At 41.9% G+C, this 24708-nt stretch overlaps 1 protein-coding gene across 4 annotated transcripts in view; it reads left to right on the top strand.

Annotated features, from left to right (window-relative positions):
• Window positions 1–24708, top strand: part of NLG-4 (neuroligin 4) — a 284789-nt gene that overhangs the window by 228996 nt on the left and 31085 nt on the right. For all 4 annotated transcript variants that reach the window (XM_006561556.3, XM_006561555.3, XM_016913840.2 and 1 more), the window contains 1 exon segment: window positions 11901–12028. In XM_006561556.3, the coding sequence (XP_006561619.1) occupies window positions 11901–12028 (128 nt within the window).

Raw genomic sequence — 24708 nt, forward strand, 5'->3', positions numbered from 1 at the left:
AATTGCGTGGGAAAGAATGCGTTGTTTCGTGGTAAATAATAAACCAAATAACTTTGATTGAAGAATACTAAAATTTTTATACTATTAATTATACTACATCTTACAAAATTCCGCAAAATTTCGATTCCCTCGCAGAACAAGTTACAGAAGATGTTGAATTAAAAGTTTAAAAGAGCGACGATTTGAGGTTTCACAACGATCCTGCAAACGCAGATCCTCTAAAGTCGCCTGTCCTTTTTAACTGGATCGCGCGCGACCAAAAAATACACGCTTCCTAATCTTCGATTCAATACGAACAATTCCGTTCGCGGAAATCTCGGTCGCAGGGAAAAATAGCGTGAGGTTCGTTGGAATGCGAAATTGAATGCGCGTGGTAGCATTAAGGACAGTTTCGAGGGACCGTTGCCACGTATGTCTGTATTATGGTGTGTTTGCCGGCGGATTACGAGAGTAAAGTACGCCGATGCCGCGACACTGTTTGCGATTGCCACGCTCGCGGTTATTGGGACGCCGTAACGTTTAGTCCCCGCGATTATGCTAAATTATTGTTTACAGGCGTCGTATCCTATACATCTATTTACCGTGGACTCGGTCGTTAACACGGTGCCACCTGGCCGTGCCGATTTCCAACCGTGGATGAAAATCGTATTGTCGGCGAAATTGTATCGGAGTTTCGCGATTCGGTGTTAAGCTTGGTCGAAAGGAATTTCTCTGGGACATAAGTAACGAGTCTTTTATAGCGAGTGAGTGAAACATATTTTTATACAAGTTCTTTTTCACGGTTATTTGTCACGGTTTTAAACATCGTACACACTTTCGATCCTTTTTTGAACAAAATTTACCAACATGATAAAGTAAGGTTCGAAAATTACAGGTTGCGAGATGATTAGATCCTTCAAGGTTCCAGAAAGATACGGGAGATAAAAAGGAAAGAAACGATCGCAATGCTCGAACGTAGTTAAGAAATTATCCTCTTTTCCTTTTGGTTGTAAAGCTAAAGAAATCCGATTTACAATGTTTTTGTAGAATAAAGATACTTTCTCGACTGGTAAAGAGATCCTGCTAGGAGGAAGATTATTGGCGAAAGTTGGAATAGCGGAGCGGTGGTGCCGGTCCCTAGAAAACTTTTGTCGCGTGAGTTTATATCATTTTCTTGACTCTCCGGAAGGAGCGCCGTAAAGAAGAACAACTAGCCGGAGTAAAACAGATAGCAGGCGGCCGCGTGAAGGAAGGAAAAACATGACCGAAAAAAAAAAAAAGAAAAGAAAAGAAAAGAAAGAAAGTGTATGGAAGCGCGGAGAGATTCCGACAAGAGAAAGAAACTTGATCCAGAAAAGGAGATAAACGCGAGAATGGATATACGAGTTGCGGTTTGGAACTTTGAAATTGTCGCTTAATTATAAGTTCGCCGTGACGAAGAAAAATAAAGCAAACGTGGAATCAAGGTATAAAATATTAGATCGTTGGAATTTATCGCAACGATAAAATTTTTAAAGACTTTATCCGCTGGTAAAGTATTGAATTTCGCTCGAACTGCGCAAATTATCCGTGTAATAAATCTGTAAACAATCGAAGGAATAACACTTTTAGACTTCTTCGCTTCTGCGTCTTTTGCACGGAGGGCTGAAACTTGTTTGAAAATTCTACTCTGAATCCCTCTCCGCAACGCGACTCGCAACAGGTTAGTCGGCGGTTAGACGCTTTTTCTCTCCTGCGCTATGCATAATGGATGGATGGATGGATCGATGGGTGGTATCGTACGGAGGAAACGAATCAATAGATACAACCCAGGTTATCGTACCGCGCGACAGAGGGAGGAAGGAAAAAAATCAGTTTGTAGAAAAGAGAACGAGCTAACGAACTGAGCTTGTAAATGTCAAAATGATCGAACAGTTTATTTTCTACGTTGAAATAAACTTTCCAATCTTTTTCTTTTCTATATTAAAGTGAATGGATCGCACTGCCACTCGATATTTTTAATTCGAAAGTATCGAGTTTATATGCATTATTGTTATTCTCGCGGTATATTCTAAATATTCTTTCACTGAATTCCAATTAGAGAGTTAAAAGCGTGTGAAATAGAGAGAGAGAAATTTAGGATATCTAAAGTTGCCTGGGAAGAAAGTTTCTTAAGTTAAAAGTTTTCCGTGTTTTACAGCTCTCGAAATCGCTCGAGTTATCGTTAAACCGTGTCGTCTTTTATTTATTCAAGTTCACGCCGATCTTAAATTATCGAGAAAAACCGAAGCACTCTTTTCGGATGCTTTTAAATCCGCGCAACCTTTCCCCTCCCCCGCCGAAATTCGATCCAGTCTCGGTATCAGACGCCATTACCATGAATTAATTGACAATTGGCCGACCATTGGCGGAGCGAACACGCGATTTCATGCCAATGAATTCACCACACCGGCGCACCACAGCGACGCGCACACCAGATCGTAACACGCGACTTATTACGTGTCTCGCGTCCATTAGCTCTGTCGTTTAAATTGCAAATACGGCTCAAATAAGAGACAACAAAGTTTCCGGTGATACCGCCGCCGCCGCTATCGGCAACTTTCCTCCAATCTAAATGTTACCAATTAAACCGGCAGCGAAACTTTTAACGGTGACTGGCCAATACCCAAGCCCAAGGTTTACACGGCAAAGTGGTAATTACACCTGGTACACCTAGTTAACCAGGCTTTCCCCCACCAAGAATCGTAACAATCCCCGATTTCCTTCGAACGAGAGGAAAGCTTTACGATTTTTCGACACGAGTTGAAGCAGGAAACTATCGATTATCGATTAATAATTTTCATAACGAGAATTTTATTTTTAACGATTTGATTTGATTTCATAATCCTCTTGAATTATCGAACTTGTTAAAAATGGAATATTACTGTTTTATTTTTCCTTTTTTATATTCTAAAACTTGTAAATTCTTTCTTCGCTGAAAGAGTTTAACCAGAAGATCGATTTAACCAAAAACTCGAATGAAACGCGTCCGCTGAAAACGCGACGCTCGAAAATTTCCCGGCAAATTTTACGCGTATCGTTTCAACTGACGTTCAATAACAACCGGAATTCGATTAATTTGGCATTCTATCGGCGCTCGCCGGTGTTCACCTGATTCAGTACTGCACGGTTAATGGCCGCGATATTATTTCGATGCCCATTGAGCGTGTCGCTCGATTACCGAGGGATGTTTTTTCCGTTCTCGGTAAATGTCGCAAGATCGCTGAACGCCGGTTGCAAAGGTTAGAAATTTCCTGGCCACCGATATAGGGGCTGGAATTCCGCGTCGATTGGGCGCAAATGAATGGGTTAATTCAATAATAAATCAGCGTGGTCGATTGTTCAGCGACGCGTGAATTCCATTATTAACCCTAGCGAGCGCGCAAATGCGATAATTGCAGTAACATTAATAGGCTGTAAAGTGCAATAAGTAACAGCGCGATCGACCGTTTTAAGTTGAAATTCGCATTTTCGCGTTTTCGAAACATTTTATACGCGCGTGTAAACCGCGTAATAGTATCTTTCCCTCTCCTCTTTCTTTCTTTCTTTCGTTCCATATTTTTCGCGGGGAAAGATACACGTACAGAGATGACCGAAACAATTTCACCGGGCACACACGAAACCGCTAATAGCAATTTACGAAACGCGGGGAGGCAGGTAGCGGGTAATTGAGCCTCCACCGTACGCTCTATCGTTCTCTAAACACATTCCATAAACGGGAGCCGAGCGGATTTCGCGACCAGTATGCGCGTTATGAAACCGGCGATCGCGTTAGCGCCACTATTCCACCCCTAAAATTCCACCCCTTTTTCCTTTTCATTAGGCAGTCATTGTTTCCCACGGTGCTCGTCCCATTATTCCAAGTTTTTCAAGATTATTATTCGTATTTATTTCGTATTTATTTTATTTTATTCTCTCTCTCAAAAAAAATAAAGATATTTGGATTAAAATAAAACGTTAAAATCTTGGTGAACGACATGGAATATCTCACGTCAATTTAATTTCGGCCATTTTGGCGCAACAACGCGATCTAACGGAGCGGCGTCACGCCAATATCTGTTTAATTAAGTTTCCAACGTGTTGTACGTCGAACAAGATTCGTTTTGCGGCGTTGTCGCGGCAAGAAAATGGGGTGTTCACTCTTTCTTCGAGCGGCGTGTCGCTTTGGGTGTGGAATAGGAGGGATAGAGAGGGTGGAAGAGAGAGAGAGAGAGAGGGAGCAATGCATCAACGGTTAATGAGCAAACTTTAATATTCTCCCGAAACTCGACCCACCGCCACCTATCTCGCAACGACCACAACGAAGCAACCCCCGGAGAGGGTGGGACGAGCGGGGAGCGGATAGACAACGGGATCGTACAACTACCCGTAATTATTGCGAGGTTGGCAAACGAAGGAAGGGTGAAACGGAGGTAGGCAGGGTGGTTATCATTCTGGATCAGAGGATATATATTTTTTTACGCGAGTCACAAAGTCTCTCGTTAATCTGTCTAATTAACCTTGAGTGTACCAAAAATATACCTCGATATACCCTTCGTGGATTAATAGAGAAAAATGGGGTTCCTTCGTGGGATCGATCCAAACTTTTGATCAAATTTCTTCGGAACACGATCTTACCAAACTTGGAAGATTCTCCTCCGTTCATTGCGCGTCTGGAATTCCAGCTTCTGCGCGAAAACGTAATTACTCGCGCAGGGCTGGAAAAGGAAGACGTAAACTTTGAGCGAGGCTTGAAAAAATAAAAATAAAGAAAGAAACGGAAGGAAGAGGGAATGTAAGGGTAGTAAATTCGAAGGGAAGAGAGAGATCGGGGATGAAACGGGCAATTCTAGTTATATATCGAAATCCGTGGGGAGATACAGGGACACGACGAATAACTGTGGTGCAATTTCAAGATGCGCGCGTGGCACCGGTTATATCTGAAAGAGGGAGGGAGGGGGCGGAGCAAAGGGTGAGACTGTCTTTAGCCCGGTGTTCGTGGGCTCGTAAAGCGGGTGTTAATCCCGAATATGAAGCTTTTTCGTCGGTATCAGCAGGAAATTCTGCAGTGGCTGCGGCCAAGAATGTGGTAAACGACACGCGTGTGGAAAGAGAAGGCGAAATCGAGGGGAAGGGAAAGCCGTGGTGGCAACGTTATAACGTTGATTTAGCGCTTGTAATTACGGACGGAATGCATATCTGTTCAACCGGCCGGTTTATAACCTCAACTCTTCGAAATCCTTTCGTAGAGTCGTTCGCTCGACCTATCTCTTCCAAATTTGTAACGATTTTTCTCGGCTATTTTTCATTTTCGAGTAACGAGCGAGTCGTTCCATCTTGGCGAGGAAACGGGAGGAAAGACGAAATTGGAGAGAAGTGGCTCGTTAAATGAAATAGTGGCGCTGTGGATTGGGATTATCCGTGAAAAATCGTTCGTTATCGGAATCGATGGTGGACGATCGATGGGGGGGAGGAGCAATTTTAATCAAAATAATTCGTCCGTTAGACGAGACGTTAGTTCTCCAACGAACCGTTGGTATTTCGTGTTTTCAAATAAAATGAGAGAGAGAGAGAGAGAAAAAAAAAGAAAAGACGAATTCTTCCTGAAAATTCCATAGAACGATGCATTTGGGAAATGAAACTTTGTCAGTCCAGGTATAGTTAATTCGTGGATAATAGAGAGGAGCCAATTTTCGGTGAAATTTATCCGTGATTATACCGTGTTTGGGTGATTGTTTAATCAGCTGGCGCGCATCCACGAGTTGATTGGACGATGAACGGGAACGTTCGGAACGGAAACAATGAAACACACTTTTAAGATTTAATGATATCGCGTGTATCGGATAGGATTATTGACACCGGTGAACTCGAAAAAGGCATTTTCTGTTTTTTTCTTCCTTTTTTTTTTTTTTTGCTCTTTTCAGAGAGAGAACACGCACACGTTTCATTTCACAGAATTGGTTCTTCGCATCTTCGCGCTCGAATTCGAATCGAGCGAAGCTGAAAAAGTGCGAACGCCGAAACACCCTTGTCACGCCTAATCGATTTCCGTCAGCTTAGAGCGGAGCAAACTGACAGCCACACGCCACTACGAGATTACAATCCGCAAGAAGGCTCGACGAAAGGTGTCTGGCACCGGTTGCCAACTTTTCTACGGCTGCCTATTCGCTCACCGCCCGGCCAATCTTCGACCCATCGCAATTTCGAATCCCTTTGGATCATCGCCAAACCGAATTCGGTTTCCATACGTGATTCCAAGATATCCGGACAATCAAGGATCATCCACTGTTGGAAGAATAACGCGATGATTAACTGAAAATGAAGACCATGTAAAAAAAACTCGCGAGAGGATTCTTATTGATGAGAGCATCGTAGGATTAAAATAAATCAATTCGAGATTTGACACGATCTGTAAGAGGAATATATGCATAACTGGAAAATTTTAATTTGTCGACATTTCGTTCTGTGATCTTTCTCAAACATTAAATTTTCCATCAATTGTTAGCAGAACTCGTAAAACGTTTAATAATTCTTCTTCTTCTTCTCCAAGTTTTGTTAACGTTTGCATTAAGTTACAATCTTTCCAAATTCGGAATACACGTGTTTGCACGAGTTCTAATTCTTTTTTTCGTTCTGAGCATCGAACACTGAAAAGTTTCTCACGTTAGTCGAACAAGTATCGTAGGGAAACGGATAAAGGGCCACTCTTTTGCGCAAGGAAACGGGGGAAGAAGAGGGGGAAAGGAAACGCGGACGTCCTTGCAGCTTTCATGTTCATCTCGAATTCTCATTCTGTTCGTCTCAGTGTCGCAAAACAGCGCGTCGAAGAAGAATGGAGGCGAGAGAATTCATCGCGCCTTTCTGAAACGTGAGATCCCTTGAATACCTTGAAAACGTGAGCGCTTCAAAGTCGAGCGTATTTTCGAAAGCTGGTAATAAATGAGAAACTTGAAAATATTCGACTCATTCTCGCGCCATTCCCCTCCATTCCTTTTTTTCTTTCTTTATTATTCCTCCTCGAACGAAAAGAAGAAGAAGAAGAAGAAAAAACTTCGAAGAGAAATCAGAGAATTGACGACAAAAGTAACGACGAGGAGGAATAAATTATGAGATAATTGCGAGAAAATAACACTTGACGAGACAACAAAATAACTTTCTTGTAGAGAAGAAAATTGACCCACGATTTATTATTCACGCGTCGATAATAACAGACACGTTTTACGTTCGCTGGAAACACCCCGCTTCTCCTAATTACCTTTGAACCTATATCACGTTTGTCTTGACGAACGTGACAAGTTCCATTATACCTGTCTAAATATTCCATTTAGCCCGATCAGAGGAGATGTGCGCAATTGTTCGGCGGGCAACGCGAAAATTATCACCCTTACAACAATCGCATCTGTAATTTCGCGCGATAGGCTTATCCGTCTAAAATCACGAACGCCAAGGGATGGGAAGGGGAGAGGGAAGGGGAAGGAAACAGGAAATCGCATTAAACCGATGTGTCTCTCTCTCTTTGACGAAAGCATGCAGCCATGCCGGGATAGCCGGGGTGACAGCCGGTGTTTCGTGGATTCGAGAGCTTTTGTGCGACGCTCCCATTTATGGATTATCGTTACTCCCGGCCCGATTACCGGATCTGTAACATCCGGTTTATCTATCTGTCTGCGTCAGTTGCACGATACCTGGATCGCCCTTAATATTCGGCAAGCTATGTGGCGAAACGAACCAGACCGAGACGCGTGAAACGTTTCACTTTGCTCGTGAACTTTCCTCGTATTCATTGTATTCCTCGAATCGTGGAGGATTCTTCTTCCCTCCTCTCCAAGTTTTGTTTACATTAAATTACAGTTACTAAGTCATAATCTTTCCAAATTCGGAATGCACGAGTTCTAATTCTTTTTTTCGTTCTGAGCATCGAACATTGAAAAGTTTGCCACGTTAGTCGACAAATATCGTAGAGAAATGGATAAGGGGCCACTCTTTGCGCAAGGAAACGGGAAGAAGACTTCAGAGAAGATATGTTAAAACAGCATCTCGCAATGTTAAAAGTCATTAACATTCAATTAAGGAAGTGAAGGATGCAGCTAATTCGAGTTACTTAAAAATCTTCATTATTTTTCTGTCGTAGGATTGTTTTTTTGGAGAGGAAAGGAGATAACAATTGTAATTTTACATTTGCCGGGATACATTGTTTATGGGAACAATTAGTCAAACGAGGATTTTGAAAACATCGATCGAGAGATGATTTCGAAGTTGTTCGAAGTGGAGAAAATTAAGGAGATAATTGGCACTATCTTATCATTAATCCGACACGATACGCGCGCCTCTTTAAACGCTTGATCCACTAAAACCGAATTCGTGACTGTACATCGGCCTGTTGGAACTTCTGTTCAAAGATACTTCACTCGAAAACGGGTCAGGGACTTGGTGCTTTAAACGCGAGCGGCACAATTAGAGCGTCTGAGAATTACCATTTACCTCTTTAATTACAGAATTAAAGCGGATGGAAGATTCTTTCCCCGTTCCGAGACAACTCTTCCCCGCTATCATTTCCTCTTATTTAACTTCGTCACGATTGCTCGCCCGATTCGTGATCCCAAGAACGAAGCGTGATCCAGAAACTAGAGAAGCTAACGATTTTCGAAATCTTTTCCCCCGATTGTTTCGCGAGTGCTCGCAAAGCTGATCTTCGTTACGTCGATTGCTCGCTCGAATCGTGATTCGAAGAACGAATCCAGAAATTAGAGAAGCTAACGATTTTCGAAATCTTTCCCTCGATTGTTTCGCGATGCTGAATACTTCCTTTGAATGCTTGGAAAACTAATGGAGGGGAAGAATATCGGAGAGGGTGGAGATTCTTTCCCCGTTCCTTCGCGTGTTTGCTGCTATCATTCCTCTTATTTAACTTTATGATTCGAAGAATAAAGCGAAGCTAGAGAAGATAATGATTTTCGAAGTCTTTTCTTTGATTGTTTCAATGCTCGAATCGTGATCCAAAGAACTAGAAATTAGAGAAGATAATGATTTTCGAAGTCTTTCTTCCGATTGTTACAATGCTCGCTCGAATCGTGATCCAAAGAAATAGAAATTAGAAAAGTTACTGATTTTCGAAATCTTTGTTTGTCCAGAATCTTTCTCCTGATTGTTTCACCGATGGAGAGAAAGAATATTGGAGAGGATGGAGATTCTTTCTAGATTTGAGAGAAGCCTTTGCGTGTTTCCCGCTATCATTCCTCTTATTTAACTTTATGATTCGAAGAAGAAAGCGAAGCTAGAGAAGCTAATGATTTTCGAAATCTTTTCTTTGATTGTTACAATACTCGCTCGAATCGTGATCCAAAGAAGTAGAACTAGAGAAACTAACGATTTTCAAAATCTTTGTTTGTCCCGAATCTTTTTCCTGATTATTTAATCGATAAAGAGAAAGAATATTGGAGAGGATGGAGATTCTTTCTGGATGGAGATCCGAGAGAAGACTTCGCGTGTTTCCCGCTATCATTCCTCTTATTTAACTTTATGATTCGAAGCGAAGCTAGAGAAGCTAATGATTTTCGAAGTCTTTCCTCCGATTGTTACAGTGCTCGCTCGAATCGTGATCCAAAGAAGTAGAAACTAGAGAAGCTAATGATTTTCGAAATCTTTGTTCTAATTGTTTCACTGATGTAAGGAAAGAATATTGGAGAGGATGAAGATTCTTTCTAGATCCGAGAGAAGACTTCGCGTGTTTCCCGCTATCATTCCTCTCATTTAACTTTATGATCCAAAGAACAAAGCGAACGAAGTTAGAGAAGCTAATGATTTTCGAAATCTTTTCTCTGATTGATTGTTTCGTGAGTGCTCGAAAAGCTGATGGAGGGAAAGAATATCGGGGAGGATGAAGCATGGATGTGTTTTGCATCGCGCATCATTTTCCCGCAGGCGTGCGACCATCCACCCACGAGGCCAATTCCACCCTTCGATTATTTGCCAAGCAGGAAAATATTTTGCAGCTCGGGAGTGCGATTCATCAAACCGCTTCAAAATCAAACGTTGCGAAATTTAACATTTATCCCCTGTTCGGCTATAAATCTCGGGGAAATCGGAAAGGTTGAATAATAAACGGGGCCGCAATTCTCCATTATCACGTCGGAATCACTGGAATCGATGCTTTTTTAAAGTAGCTTTTAAAGAGCGCGTCATAGAATTCGGTCGATTGGTTCCCACGATTGGTTAAATTTTGCCTCGCAGAAATTTCCCCTCGAGATCGATAATCTTTATTTTCGATTCTTTTTCTCTTTGATTTCTTCTATTTTTCTTTTTTTTTGGAATTGTTATTTATTACCATATAATTCTGTTCTCTTGAAAAAAATTATATTCCAAGAGAAAGAGAGAATTATATTCATCGTCGGACGAGAAGTCGTTCTTTTCTGACAATTAAAACGTTTTAACGAACTATTTCTTTTACGCGCGAACAATTTTAAGTATCGATACCCGTCCGAATACAAAGTTTTCGACGTTCCTCCGAACGGAAATGGAAATCGAATTCTCGCTGGAAAATCGGCTTCCCCGCCGCGTGTTCCCTCGCTCGTAAAAAGAGCATGTTTGTTCTCCATCGGTCGGATCCGCGCCCCTTGGGAACGGGAAAAGTCTCGCTGGCAGCTATCTGTTTCGTGCACTCACGTCGCTCTCAGCCTTCGGATCACCTTACCGCCACCCCGTATTGTAACTCGGCCAAATAAAAATCACCATTTCCCGCAATTTATTCCATCCCGCCTTTTTTATATTATCGTATCTCTTTTCAACTTTTTCTGAAACTGAATTAGAAATAATAATTAATAATTTATATTATTATTAATAATAATAATTCAGAATCGAATTAGAAGTAATAATTTTTCGCGTTTTCGAGATTTTATTAATTTTTTTTAAACGATCCATCCTGATGCGATTCTTTCGTTCGTTTCACCGATATCAAACCGTAACGCAAATTTTATGGCATCGATTTTGATCCGATTAATTCCCCCGCACAATCCTCCATCCATTCTCGATCCGAGCGAAAGGCACGCGTGTATCGCACCTGTAAACATCGACCTGATTGCGCAGAGAGAGAAAGAGAGAGAGAGAGGATGGGGTCGGGACGAGGATCACCCTTCTCTCGTATGCACAAGTAAAGTTCTCGATAGTGAATTATGCCACGATCGTGTCTCGAATCCCCGAATCACGCCTCCCCTATTCCCTCCGCGTCACGGATTCCGCGGCACAGTGTTCTTACCGAGGTAGTCCGTGGTCGGACTGGAAACGAACGCGCGAACAAAGCGCACGTCGCTGCTCGCGGCTTAATTCACTTTCAATTTCCTACTTGTTGCGTTAATTCGAGGCCGGACCAGGCCTCCTCGACTTGCCAAGGTTTCACTGGCCAAGGTTAATCAGAATCGACGAATCTCGAAAGTAGAGAGATTGACGTAAATTTCTTATTAGAGTTGGTATTGGATCTCATAGAAAAGATTTGGAACGACGAAGAGAGGTAGAATGAACGAATCATTGCTTCGAAATCTTCTCCACGAAAGTAAGAGTCTTCCTAAGATGGCGAGTCGCGAGAATCGTTGATCAAAGCGGAAAACAACGATTCACCGATTGTTAAAAGATCGAATTTATCGATATCGATCGCGTAAAGGGGCGAAGAAATTGGTGGAGTTCCTGGAGGAACGGTTTGCTTCGAGTCCGCGCAAATGAAGTGTGAGGGAAACTGGTATTGGAACGGCGCGTTTCCCTCCCCCCTCGGCCAAGATGAAACACATCGGGAATATATCCTGGGAAGGGTGCACAAAGGGGGTTGAAATACGCCCGGGCCGCAGCCTGGTACACTATAACTGCGATCCGCCGATCCGAATGGATGTACACACGTACGTAACATATCTAAACAACGATTTACGTTTTCGTTGCAGGAACCCGAACGTGATCGATCACCACGGTCGAAACGACACGCTTCTGCCCGCCAGCCGGGAGAAAAGCCGTTTCCGGAGCCTGACGTGGGATCAATACGATCCGGTGCACCAGAAATACTTGGAGATCGGTAAGGCATCGCAAACGCATCCGTTCGAAATTTCTTTTCACACCGTTTCCCCTTTCCTTTCTCCGTTCTCCCTTTTCCGCCCGTCCTAATTAACCGGGTAATTTTCATTCACCTCGAGCGATGGGCCTCGAGTGCCGCCACTTCCGCTCTACGATTTCGTTTTCTCGGCCCTGTAGAAGAGGGGGTAATAGCGGGCGGCCGCGTGAATCGCGCTCGAATCAACGTGAAATCAAGAAGAAGTTGTTCGTGGTGGAAAAATGAAGTGGAAAAAGTGGATGGCGGTGGAGGTGGTGGTGGTGGTGGGGCTCTCTCCAGCTTGTCCAGCTTGGAAAATAGGGAGAGAGAGAGAGAGAGAGGGAGGGAAAAGACGTTTCGCGAGGTCATTTTTATTTTCACCGGCTCTCGAGCGCACGGCAGATGACGTGAAAGGAAACCTTTGACCTGGAAAAGAATTTGCGGCCTTTTTCCCTGCCGTTCCTTTTCTCTTTCACTCTTTCATTCATCTCCTTCCACGACTCTCTCTTTATTTCTCTCTCGCTCTCTCTTCTCTCCGCTTTCCATGCGCCGCATTTTTTTGCCGCGTAACGTAACGATGAACGCTGGCATAATTCCATTAGCATTTGAAGGTAATGTGAAAGCACTAATTAAGCTAATTAGGAGTGTTTCAGCGCTTCGCTATGGTTCAAAAGAAGCGTACGCGAGAATGTAGCGAGCGTAGTTGGGGCAGAAAAAAAAGAAAAAAGAAGAAAAAAGAAAAAGGATAATTTCGAAAGGTGTAACTGAAACGGGAAGAGACTGTAAACTACCTACTAGGAAATAAATGACAGCGAGCATTCGTTTAATGAATTGGAATCGCGCGAATCGAGCGGGGAAAATCGGGGAAATTTGCGCGAAATTGCAACGACATACGCGGTAGAAAGAAAAATATCTTTTTCACTAAAGTGAGACGCGATATCCTCTTTTTCGAGAACGAATTCGTTTGAATCTCCATATTTCCTCGAATCCCCGCGGAATTCCATGGCTACGTGTCTCGATTGGTGAAAAAAAAGGAAAACGCGCATTTCCTATCGGATTCTTATTGTATTCTTCTCGAACGAACGCGTTCTTACGCTCCTTCAAATATATCGATAAGAATTCGACGAAGAAACAGAGGAGATCTCTTTCTCTCTCTGGTTATGAATTCTCAGTTTGTTTACAAAAGTTATTCTAAAAAAAAAAAAAGAGTAATTTACAATTTTCATTGTTATTAATTTAACGACGCAGAAAAGATACAAATTGATTACTTTTTCTTTTCTTCTTTCGTTTAAAAAAATTCTTCAAATTTATCCATCGCGTGAATTTTAATCTCATCGAAAGGAAGGACGATATATATCGTAGAAATCAAAAAGAGGAAATATTTTTACAAAATATTCGATATCGCAAATATGTTTCTAAAAACAATTTACGAAAAATCAAATTCCATCGAATCGAGCATCGAACGGAAAAACAATAGAGTCGAACTGTACGGGAAAAGAATTGAAGAAAATTTCGGAGGAGAAAAAAAAATAAATAAATAAATAAATAACGGAAATTGAGGGATCATTATCGCGATTAACCGGCGCATTATTTGGATGAAGATTAATATTAGTCCTGACCGATTCGCGTATCCTGCCAGTAATAACGGGGTTGATGTAATCGTGCACGGTGTGGTGCATCGAGGCCGGATGACCGCGATGAAATATTGAGCTGTCAAGTGCGTGCGAGAGGTGTATGATACTTGAGCGCGGTAGAAACTCGGCGAACGTATCAGACGATCGTTTCATTAATGAGTGATCAATAGCCGGAGCGTAATCGTGCCGACTGTTGCTTAAACCGCAGCGTCGGCTATCGGCTCCTGTATAACCTATTGCGTGTAATTTATTATTATCGTTATCCCCCTTCCGTCGCTCCAAATTCATTAGGCACTAATTAACCGGTTGGGACTCGTTATTAACCGTATTATCGAATTTTCAAGTCTCGTCAACGAGTGGCCCATGCCCTCACCTTTATTAAAGCAATTATATATATATACGTTATCCATCGATATTCGATCGTTTCGTTTCCATCAACTTTCGATTCTCGATTCCGAAGAAACAATTTTATTTTCTCCCCTCTCAAATATTTTTTAATATCTCTCGTAACAATTTTCGATCGAGATTTTGAAAAGTATCGTCCATCTTTGATCGTTCGATTTTTGATTAAGATTTTGAAAACAAACTTTTTCTACGTAGAAATTTTCCTTCGCAGACTTCTGTCGACTAATCGAAAAGCGCACAAATCGCGTCCCGTCGAAGACGAAGAACGGAGGAGGAAACGGGGGGGTAGGAAAGCTGACGTACGAAGTGTAGTTTCCTTGAGTAAGAGTAAAAAGAGCGTGCACTCTCGAGAAAAGTTGGAGCTGTTCCTCCGAAAAAGAGGATGGGATCTTTTCGATCAGCGACACGAGCCGGTGAAACGGATCACCGCCGGTTCACCGGCGATTCACTGGGTGCTCGGTATCGGGTGAAGGATCGGGTGGGCGCGGCAGAGACACGAGTAAGAGTCACCCATACACGACGGGACACGCTCGCAGTTACCATTTCTCACCGGGTGGTGAAAAATCACTGTGAAAACGGCCGTTCTCGTGGCCGTTCCTCGCGATCTTCCTTGTATCGCGATCCTTGAAAAATGAGCCGTGAAAATGGAGCGGAAAAGGGGGTGGATTCTGCGCACCAGCCCGTGATTAATTTTTTTTCCTTTGTCTTTTCTTATCTGGCCGAATGAGCGAGCCCGCCTCGGGTCTCGAGCCACCGCTTCGTTACCAGCCGACCGACCGAAGGGAAGGGAAACTCTACTTAACCCTCCCCTCGGTCTCGAGAAACCACGTCTCTCCCCGGCTAACTTTGTTTTCGTACAGGCTAATTAATTTAGTTCCTTCCGCCAGGAAAGGGACGACGATGTTGTTCAAGGAGGAAACGTTACGTCAAATGCCGGTGTTTGATTATGGCAGTTTAAGAGGAGTAGTGAGAACGTTCTTTCCTTGATATGGAAGAGAGATTTGTTGGACTGCTTTTCTTTTTCTTTCTTCCTTTTTGCACGCGTTGATCTCTCGAAAACTATTCTCCAAGATTTAGTAGAATTTAATTTCATTTGCAGAAAAATTCCAAGGACTTTTCTTTTTTTTTTTTTTTAAATTTCGAATATCGATATATTTCTATGAGTGACTATTCTCCAAGATTAATAGAATTTAATTTCGTTTGCAAAAAAGTTCCAAGGACTTTTTTTTTTTCTTTGAAATTTCGAATATCGATATATCTCTATCGATGAGTGACTATTCTCCAAGATTAGTAGAATTTAATTTCGTTTGCAGAAAAGTTCCAAGGACTTTTCTTTTTTTTTTGAAATTTCGATATATCTCTATCGATGAATGACTATTCTCCAAAATTAGTAGAATTTAATTTCGTTTGCAGAAAAATTCCAAGGACTTTTCTTTTTTTTTTTTTTTTGAAATTTCGAATATCGATATATCTCTATCGATGAGTGGATCAATCCGACGAGAAACTTCGTACAAGCGGAAACCTTGTATAAATCTTTCTTGTATCACGGTAACGGTTATCTTCGATACAAACATCGGTTCCGTTTCGCCATCGATTAAGATGGCGGTTTCTCCGTCGCTCGCACACAGCCAGGATCAACCGCAGGACTAAAACAACATTCGGTCGCCATAATTTACTTGTAGTACACGTCCCGCCCGTTTTCCATCCTTCGCATCCACCGCACGTAAGCAAACTCCCCTAAGCATCGAACCAGTGAATTTCCAAGAATCCGTGATTTTGTACACGTCCTCCTCGATCGGATAAGGATAGACAAATAATTTGAAAAAGATGCCAAAAAAAAAAGTTATCAGGTTTATTACAAGTCTCTTTATTCTTTGCGAAAATGAATTTTTTAACGCAACACCGTCTTCAAGTTAGTTCAATAGTTCAGATATCGAAATCTTCAAATTCAAGTTAATTCCAAATTAATTTCCATCCATTCACATCCCTCCGTTTCTCTTCATAAATTTCCTCCCTAAAAATTGCATCTCGATACATCTTTGGATAAGGATAGACAAATAATTTGAAAAAGATGCCAAGAAAAAAAATTATCAGGTTTATTACAAGTCTCTTTCTTCTTTGTGAAAATGAATTTTTTAACTGTCTTCAAGCCAATTCGATCTTCGTTTTCGATAAATTTAAGATATGGAAATCTTCAAATTCAAGTTAATTCCAAATCAATTATATTATATTTCCATCCATTCATACTCCTTCGTTTCTCTTCATAAATTTCCTCCCTAAAAATTGCATCTCAATACATCTTCAGATAAAGATAGATAAAATTTGAAAAGAAATAATTTGAAAAAGATGCCAAGAAAAAAGTTATCAGGTTTATTACAAGTCTCTTTCTCCTCTGCAAAGATGAATTTTTTTAACGCAACACCGTCTTCAAATCAGTTCAATCTTTGTTTTCGACAAATTTAAGATATGGAAATCTTCAAATTCGAGTTAATTCCAAATCAATTTCCATTCACATCCCTTCGTTTCTCTCCATAAATTTTCCTAAAAATTGCATCTCGATACATCTTCGGATAAGGATAGACAAATAATTTGAAAAAGGTGCCAAGAAAAAAGTTATCAGGTTTATTACAAGTCTCTTTCTCCTCTGTGAAGATGAATTTTTTAACGCAACATCGTCTTCGAGTCAGTTCGATCTTCGTTTTCGACAAATTTAAGATATCGAAATCTTCAAATTCGAGTTAATTCCAAATCAATTTCCATCCATTCACATCCCTTCGTTTCTCTCCATAAATTTTCCTAAAAATTGCATCTCGATACATCTTCGAAACATCTTAAAGTTGGATAAGATCGAAACCAATCGTCTGAACAGTTTGTCAAGGGACGTCGATCCGCATTCGGGATCGCGTGCATCTAGTCGTGTCCGGGGACGAACACGCGATGCTTCGAAAGCGTCCTGGGAGGGGGAGGGTGTCGTGCGCCCCAGCTGCGAACCGGGCCTCCGTTCGCAAACTACGCGCGACCACATTTGCCGCATCTGTACATTCCACTCCTCCCCTATATTCTCCCCAACCTTCCCTTGGATAGGGGTGTTTGCAACTTTTCTTCAACCCGTTTAAAGGATCCTTGTTGCGAGAAGGCTCGCTCGAAGCGAAAACAATTGTTGGAGAAACGTGAACGATCGATGAGGAGGGAGGAGAGAGATTTCGAGTTTGATGGAGGATCCTGGTTGTGATGGAGTAGGATGAGAGGGATGATGAGATTTAATTAAAAGAAGCTCGAGAAGAAATTGTATTAATTGTTGTTATTATTGGATTAAATTATTGCACGGAGGATTTCGCGGAGGAATGTTTGTAAGATATTTGAAATAAAATAAAAAGAATAATGATAGGTATACATTTTTGATCGATTTCTTTCCCTAGAATTCGATCGATTAGAATTAAAAGAAACGTTTACTCGATGAAAATGATAAATAATTTAGCATGAGACGGGCTGCAAATCGATGGACGTGTTCATTTTTCGGCGAATGTTATACATCAAACACGAATAAATCACTTTATCGTCGATTCTCCGAGGCTGACGTTCGATTGAATAATACGATAGAAATGCGAGGATGAAAAAGAATTTCGCCGTGTATGAAACGTTTCGAAAATGATACACCGATGATTGGCAGCCCAGTGATTGAATGCGCGTGATCTACACGTGCTCTCCCAAGTTTTTCAATCTGTTGCGCAATAAAAATCAAGCAAACACGAATGAAGATACATCGCGCGTGTATTATATATATGCAAACAAAAAAATTCCTACTTTTTCCAACTTTCATATTTTTCTAGAGATTTCCAAATATTGTCAAATACCTCTCGTCTCTCCCTAAATTTTCAATCTCTTAATTCGAAACAATATTATCCAAAATTATAAATATTTCAATATTATCCAAAATATATTAGATTCTCCGGGAGAGGTGAACCCAATTCGAAAGGATCGTGCAAACAAAACCAATCGCGTTGTTTCATCATGTTTTTGTGTACACGATCGTAAAAAAAAAAAAGAAAAAAAAACACGCACATTTTTACGATTCCTTCATCCACAAATACGAAATCGCCATCGATTCAACCGATATTCAAAGGAGAAAAAGTAGAATTCTTGCGTGGAAGAATGCGAAAGAACGATGAAACGACGACGGAGAGGGGTGGTAGTCGATCCATCGGCGTTGTCTCGCAAACAAGCTCGCCGGAAAGCGGAAGAAAAGCTTAAAACCGTGGCATTACAACGGGACCCGGAACGGTTGAACGGTTCGTTAAACGTAAGCTCGCCCCATCGTTCCAACGTTTCCTCCTTTCGTTGCGTGGGGAGGGGGGGGGTTACTTTTACGAAGTGAGAGTTTTCCCCGGAGAAGGAATAAGAGCGGAAGTCGATAATCGCTTGTCACGAATCCCAAATTACGTGGTTATATTCTCTCTGCCGCACTACAAGATGCAATTCGAGGGGATAATGCGACTATCTTTTATATCTTCTCTTTCTCTCGAACGAGAGAGAGGGTGGAAAAGGTGTGGAATCGAGTACGTATCGTATCGGGGAGATGGGGTATTTCGCAAGACGCTTTTGCGTCGCTCCCTTGCGTCCCTTTCGCTCGGCTGGATTTACGAGCTCGGGCGGCGAGTCCCGGACAAGGTTTCGGAAATGAAGTGTTCTCTGGGCAGAGATGGAAGAGCGCGGGCGGCGGCCATTGGCCACGGCTTGCCGCGAGAGAGGTTGAAAAGGGCCGCCGCGATGCGTTATTAAAATTCGCAACTTTGTCGGTCGCAAGTTTACGTTTAATTAAAAATTGTGCAGGCTTGTATGCATCTCTCTTTTTTCGCCGGTGGCCAAGGAAATTGCACACGCGTAACTATTAAATGAGCGACGATTTCTGCTTCACCACCTTTGCAATAGAAAAATCTCTCTCTCTCTTTCTCTTTATGTGTGTATGTGTGTGTATATTTTTGCCCTCGCATGCCTCGCGTACTTTCATTAAGATCCCTCCGACAGAAAACACGGTTGGATACACTGTTCCCACCAATTTGAAAATATTCCATCTGAATAAAGTTGGAAAAAAACTTAGGATTTTAAGTTAAAATTATTCATAGGCGAATGATTAGGAAGAATATCATTTTTAGAGGAATTGAATTATTTAGTTAGAATGTTAAGCCGAATTTTTCTTTGCTTCTTCCTCTTATTCGTGGAAGAAACGTACGAGTCACGTGTACGTCGACGCATGGAATAATAATCCGCGTATCAAGATTTCTACACATTTCTATCCTCTAAGAGCGAATTTATGGCCCGGACGGACGGAGGCGCCGTTATTGAAGAATGGGAAAGGAAAGAAGATGTATGGGGCGAGGGTCGGCCAAGGCAAGGAGCCAAACCCGAAAATCGACTCGTTGTCGCCAAGTTTTAGATCGTCGCTCGTGTCAACTCCTTGGTTCGACGCCGAAATTTCGTGAAAACGCGTGAAATTGTCGTTTGAATGCGTTGCGTTCGAATTGAGAGTCGAAATGAGAACGTTCGATAACTAGGGAAGCAGCGCAGCGCCCCCGAATTATGGGCGACCGCTTTATCGAGTTGATCGATCACGCCTGTGGCTTTCGATATCGAGAGCGGTATCGCGAATCCTGATTAACGATAACGGCCGATGCGAATCCATACGCGATACATAGCTCCCCGCCATTCCATTTCCCTCGATTTATAATCGAACTTTTATTAAACATTCTCTTGGCGCTGGATGAAAAATAGAATTGCCGCAATTTTGACTCGGCGAGGAAAATCGATTCGGGAAGAAATAAAATCGAGGAACGAAGAAGAAGTTGTGAAATAATCTAGAAAGGTATTTTTTTTTCTTAAATATATAAATATGTGATAAATAAGATATCGTTTCGATCGTGAATCGTGAAAGAAGGAATAATTTTTCGATCTCGACGATTTGTTGTTTAGTTGCGAGTCAAAAAGTGTTTCCGTCTCCAGACGTTTCGTAAGCTTGCATTTTCGTTCGAGAAAAGAGGCACAACGTTTTAATTAAAATACGGTTATTAATTTAGTAGTAGGTAGGTAGAGCCACTGCTGCGAAAATTATTAATCATCCGCGGGATGAATAAACGGTGCCCGTGCTCGCGCCGGCTAAGGAGAATTGTACAAGTTCATTCCCTCGAACGTTCGCGGAACAACGGGGAACGGAAAGGGGGGGATGGCCGAAGAACGAATCAAAGTAAAATTTAATTGCACTTAAACTCAGCTCAACGCACTCCTCGAAAATGTTTTCTCCCTCCTTTATCCCAGGACGTCGGTAATTTAGTCGAAACTTTTCATTAAAGTATAATTTAGATTGAAGGGAAGAATGCTTCGAGATGTAACGAAAATAAAGACGATGTAAAGCGAATAATCGAGATGATACGAGAAGGAAGCTTTGATAACGATTGTAAACGTATTCTTCCTCCCTCGTTTACCTCTTTGACGTTGCCATCTATGACGGACTCGTTTCCTCGAGGAACGTTCCTCGAAGCGAAAAGTAATTATTTTGTTTTGATAAAACTGTCGAGTAGCGGCAGGAGAGGGGGAGAAATTCTACGAGGCGCGTAACAAGAATGTGATTTCGATGAAACTTGGGTATTGAACTTTCGAGAGGTTCCCGGGCAAATTTCTGCAGCCGTGGCGCGTAACCTGTTTAATCGCATAAATTAAAGCGGGCCCCGACGTCGGGAAACAAATTTGTCGAAAGTTTGATTGCGTTAAACAATATTGTGCGTGTTTGCCGGCGAAAAACCAATTTAAACTCTGTGAGCCGAGAGTACGTTCACCGTGGACACCGTTTACTTTGGATCCTATTAAACAAATTTGTCTGCTAACGAGCTGATGCGAGGATACGTGCTGCGCGCGCGACTGAGAACGAACAGCCGAACGAAGAAATGATTAATCGATCGCCTTTTCTCCCCTCCCTGGAAAAATAACCTTGCATACGAATTTTTTAAATATTCGAATCCAAAGATAAGAGTTGCAAAGATCCTCTCGTTTCGATCTCGAGACGAATGCTACAACATTTACGATACTTGAAGATCGTTCGAAGATAGAAATAGAAATCGTTTCAACAATACGAGTACGCGATTAATTACGTTGGATCTTCGTCCAATCCATGTTTTTCGTGTTTTAATCCCCACCCCATTCTCCATCAACCCCTAAAAGCCGGAGAACGGTTCGACAAACGGTTGGAGCGGGGGAAGAATTCGTTAATTCCCTCATCCCCATTCCGAGCTTTCGAGATTTATTTTGCTGATTACCGGCGGCGGAAAGTTTGGCCGGATAGAAGTTTCGCCAACTTTTCTCCTCGCACTTTGTAGCTTCGAATCCATTACGCGGATCCGAGAGTGGAGACTGATATAGATGCACGCAAGACTGTGCGCTTTGCGCTTTCTATCCGGTAGGAAAATATTCTAGCAGCCACGACCAGCTGTCTCTCCAGCCAAGGTTGGCAACTTTTTCAGGTAACGAACATTGTCGTCGTCCGAGCGCAACGATACGACGCCGTTGAAGAAAGTTGTTCAGGACGCAGGGACGTGTGCGAGTCTGTTCTCGCGCGTGGTTTACAACGTGCGCGAGATCGGCCAACTTTCCCGGAGAGCTTACACGCTCAAAGATTGTTCCTCCAACGGATTTGCATTTCTCATCGCGAGCAACCTCTTCGTTTCCTTAATACGGTGCTCTTATAATCGCGGGATATGCGCGGAATAATACTCGAGGCGTTTAAAAGCATTAAGCATTTTGCCTCGTTCGGGTCTTTAATTAGAAATCAAGTTGAGCATATTCGAAGGGAGCTCGGTATTGATTCAATTTTTAGATTGTTCTCTCAATTATTTTGAGTGTTGAGTATATCCTTGTCGAGGGATCATGTATGTGGAAAGTACAGGTTTGTTTCGTAGAATATTTCTTCCGATCATAATATTTTTAAAATACAAAGCTTGCTCGATGATTCTTTTTTGCTCCTGAAAAAAGAGAATTATCAAACACACGTCAAATTCTTCGAGTTTCGTATTTTCTATTTTATAGTAATGAAAGACACGTGTGTCTATTTATCTTAATCGCCTCAATTCTAGCGTACGTAAAATATCGGTTAGGAACCGATCGAATGGAATGTAAGTCAAAGGGAATCGAGGGCACCGATTCTCAACTCGGCAATCGCCTCTTCCGAAAACTGCTTTATTTATCCCCAGGATTAAAGACGAATTCGTATTGCTAACTGGAAAGAAGGGAAAGTACGTTGGCAGGGACTATAAAGCGGCGTTAAACGCCAACCTTCTCGTCCAACTTTCCAAGCTTCGAGACTTTGCTCTTACCGAGATTAGTAGTAGGGCCGATCGAAAAGCTGGTGTCGGCAAACTCGTTAATTTATTAGGAAATATCGAAGGTGACAGGACGCACGGAATTTTCCCACCAGGACGCCCGACATCCGCTTTCATCGCTTCCGGAATTTTAATCAATTATTCTGAACAATCTTCCGGTTGATTAAATTATTTTTCCTGATAAAATAATACCCGATGATAAATCGCTTTTAAACTCGCCACGATTTATCGTATTCAACTCCCAAACAAGAATCAAAATTAATTCTATCTTCAAAAAAAATAAAAGATCCAATATTCTAATAATCATTGTTGATCGAGAAAACGTTCCTCTCGAGATTTTCCCGTCAACAAAACGGATATTTCTCGTATTTGTCACGATAAGAGAGAGAAAGAAAAATTTCACGCTTCTTTTCTTCTTTTCTTCCTTTCTTCTCCCTCGCAGTTTACGCAGTTTTATCGCGCCGATTTCGAACACGGAGCGAACGTTAACCCAAACATCACGGATGCGTGTGCAAAGAGGGGGCATAAATCGTCACGTAGTATCACTTAGGACACGCATACGTGCGCCGCTGAATTACTACGTGCTCTCTCTCTCTCTCTCTCCCTTTCTCGCTTTATCCTACCATCCCCGTTGTACCAGCCTCGTCCCATTTCTACCTCGTTCTCTACCACGCGTTGCTTCATGTTTCGCGGCAAGTGACATGTAAATTCTAACGCCATTCTTTTCAAAGGGTAGCCACAGTAACTCCCTTCTGTCGCTCCTTTGTTCCATTTGTTCGCCCCGTTTCGCATCCGAAACGATTTTTCACGCGAATTAAAGGGATTCGATGGTAAAAATTTGCTCGAGAAAGGTGAGAAACATTTTGATATTTCGCGTTTTGAATTTGGAAATATCGTTGAATAAACTATACATTTTTCTTCTTTTTTTTGAATGTATTTATTTTGCAAATTTTTTGACTCAAACTTGATCAAATATCATTTCGTATTAATATCACAATTTTCGTATAAATTTTCGGTCTATGTGTACGCAGAACTTGAATTTATCCTCTGGAACGAAAGGTAGTTCCGTGGCACAAAGTGCGTTAAGTAGTAGAGTAGACCGAAATTTGGTCGGACGTGGACTTTCTCGTATCGATGATAAATATTTTCGCACGAGGAAAAGCGTAAAAGTTAAAATTATCGATACAATAAAGTATACACAAAACTGGAGTTTATTCTCTTCGAAAACGGGGGGGAAACGTTGTACGATCGAAATAAGTGGTATCGACCCGCGCTCGGTCAGGCTTCTCCAACGAGTTATCATCGTATCCGCCAAAAAACGTTTATTCGATATATCATTCTCACCGTGCACCGGAGCAAAACAATGAAAACGCTTAATCCTCGAAACGTGCACACAGAACTACGGAGTTCATTATTCCGAAAGGAAGTGGAGGCAAACTCTTCTTCCACCCGGTGTCCTTTGTGCCCGCGAAGATTAACCTAACGCAATCAGCGCGATGGAGAGGAAAATGTAAGGCAACAATTCTTCGGGGAATGAGTATGTCGTGAAACATGAAATAATAATTCCATCTAAGCGCTTGATATTCAGGGGATCGCGTCTACCGCCGCCTTCGCCGTCGAAATATCGTTTATCCGCTACGTGCCCATTTACAATCGCATTGTCTCGTCTATTTCCAGAGCCAAGAATTTCTCTCCTCTCTTATTCTCCGAATGTATATACATGTACATATATTCCAACCATTTTCTCTTCCAACCGTATCGCGCGCAACAACGTCATATAACGTCGTTTGCGTCACGGTATAGATTTATAATTAACACGTTCATAATCCATTGTCGAACATTTGACCGCGATATTAATATATATTATACACTAACTCGAATTTCATTATCGCCAACTATGACAATTTAATAACGTCACATGCTATTTGCGCGAAACGGCTAACTGCTAAATTCTCCAAATTATCGCTCCACGCGTGTTTTCTCTCGCCCAGTTTTCCTTTTATTTTTTTTTTTTTTCTTTTTTATGATGTCCGCATTTTACGGCTCAGCTGTGTCTTTGGCCACGCTACGAGCAATACATCGTACATCGGTCTTAAAAAAGATGTCTTGCGAAGTCAAACAGCGCGCTCGTAAAACAACAACCATTGCCATGGGAGTACATTTTAGCAAATTACGAGCCTCTGTGTTCCGTCGCCGTGCCACCTCCTCTTCAAGTCTAATTTGTTTCTCGCGTAATGGAGGCGCGCGGAGTGTAACAAGTCGC

The sequence above is a fragment of the Apis mellifera genome, linkage group LG9 (assembly GCF_003254395.2).
Source record: "Apis mellifera strain DH4 linkage group LG9, Amel_HAv3.1, whole genome shotgun sequence".
Taxonomy (NCBI): Eukaryota; Metazoa; Arthropoda; class Insecta; order Hymenoptera; family Apidae; genus Apis; species Apis mellifera.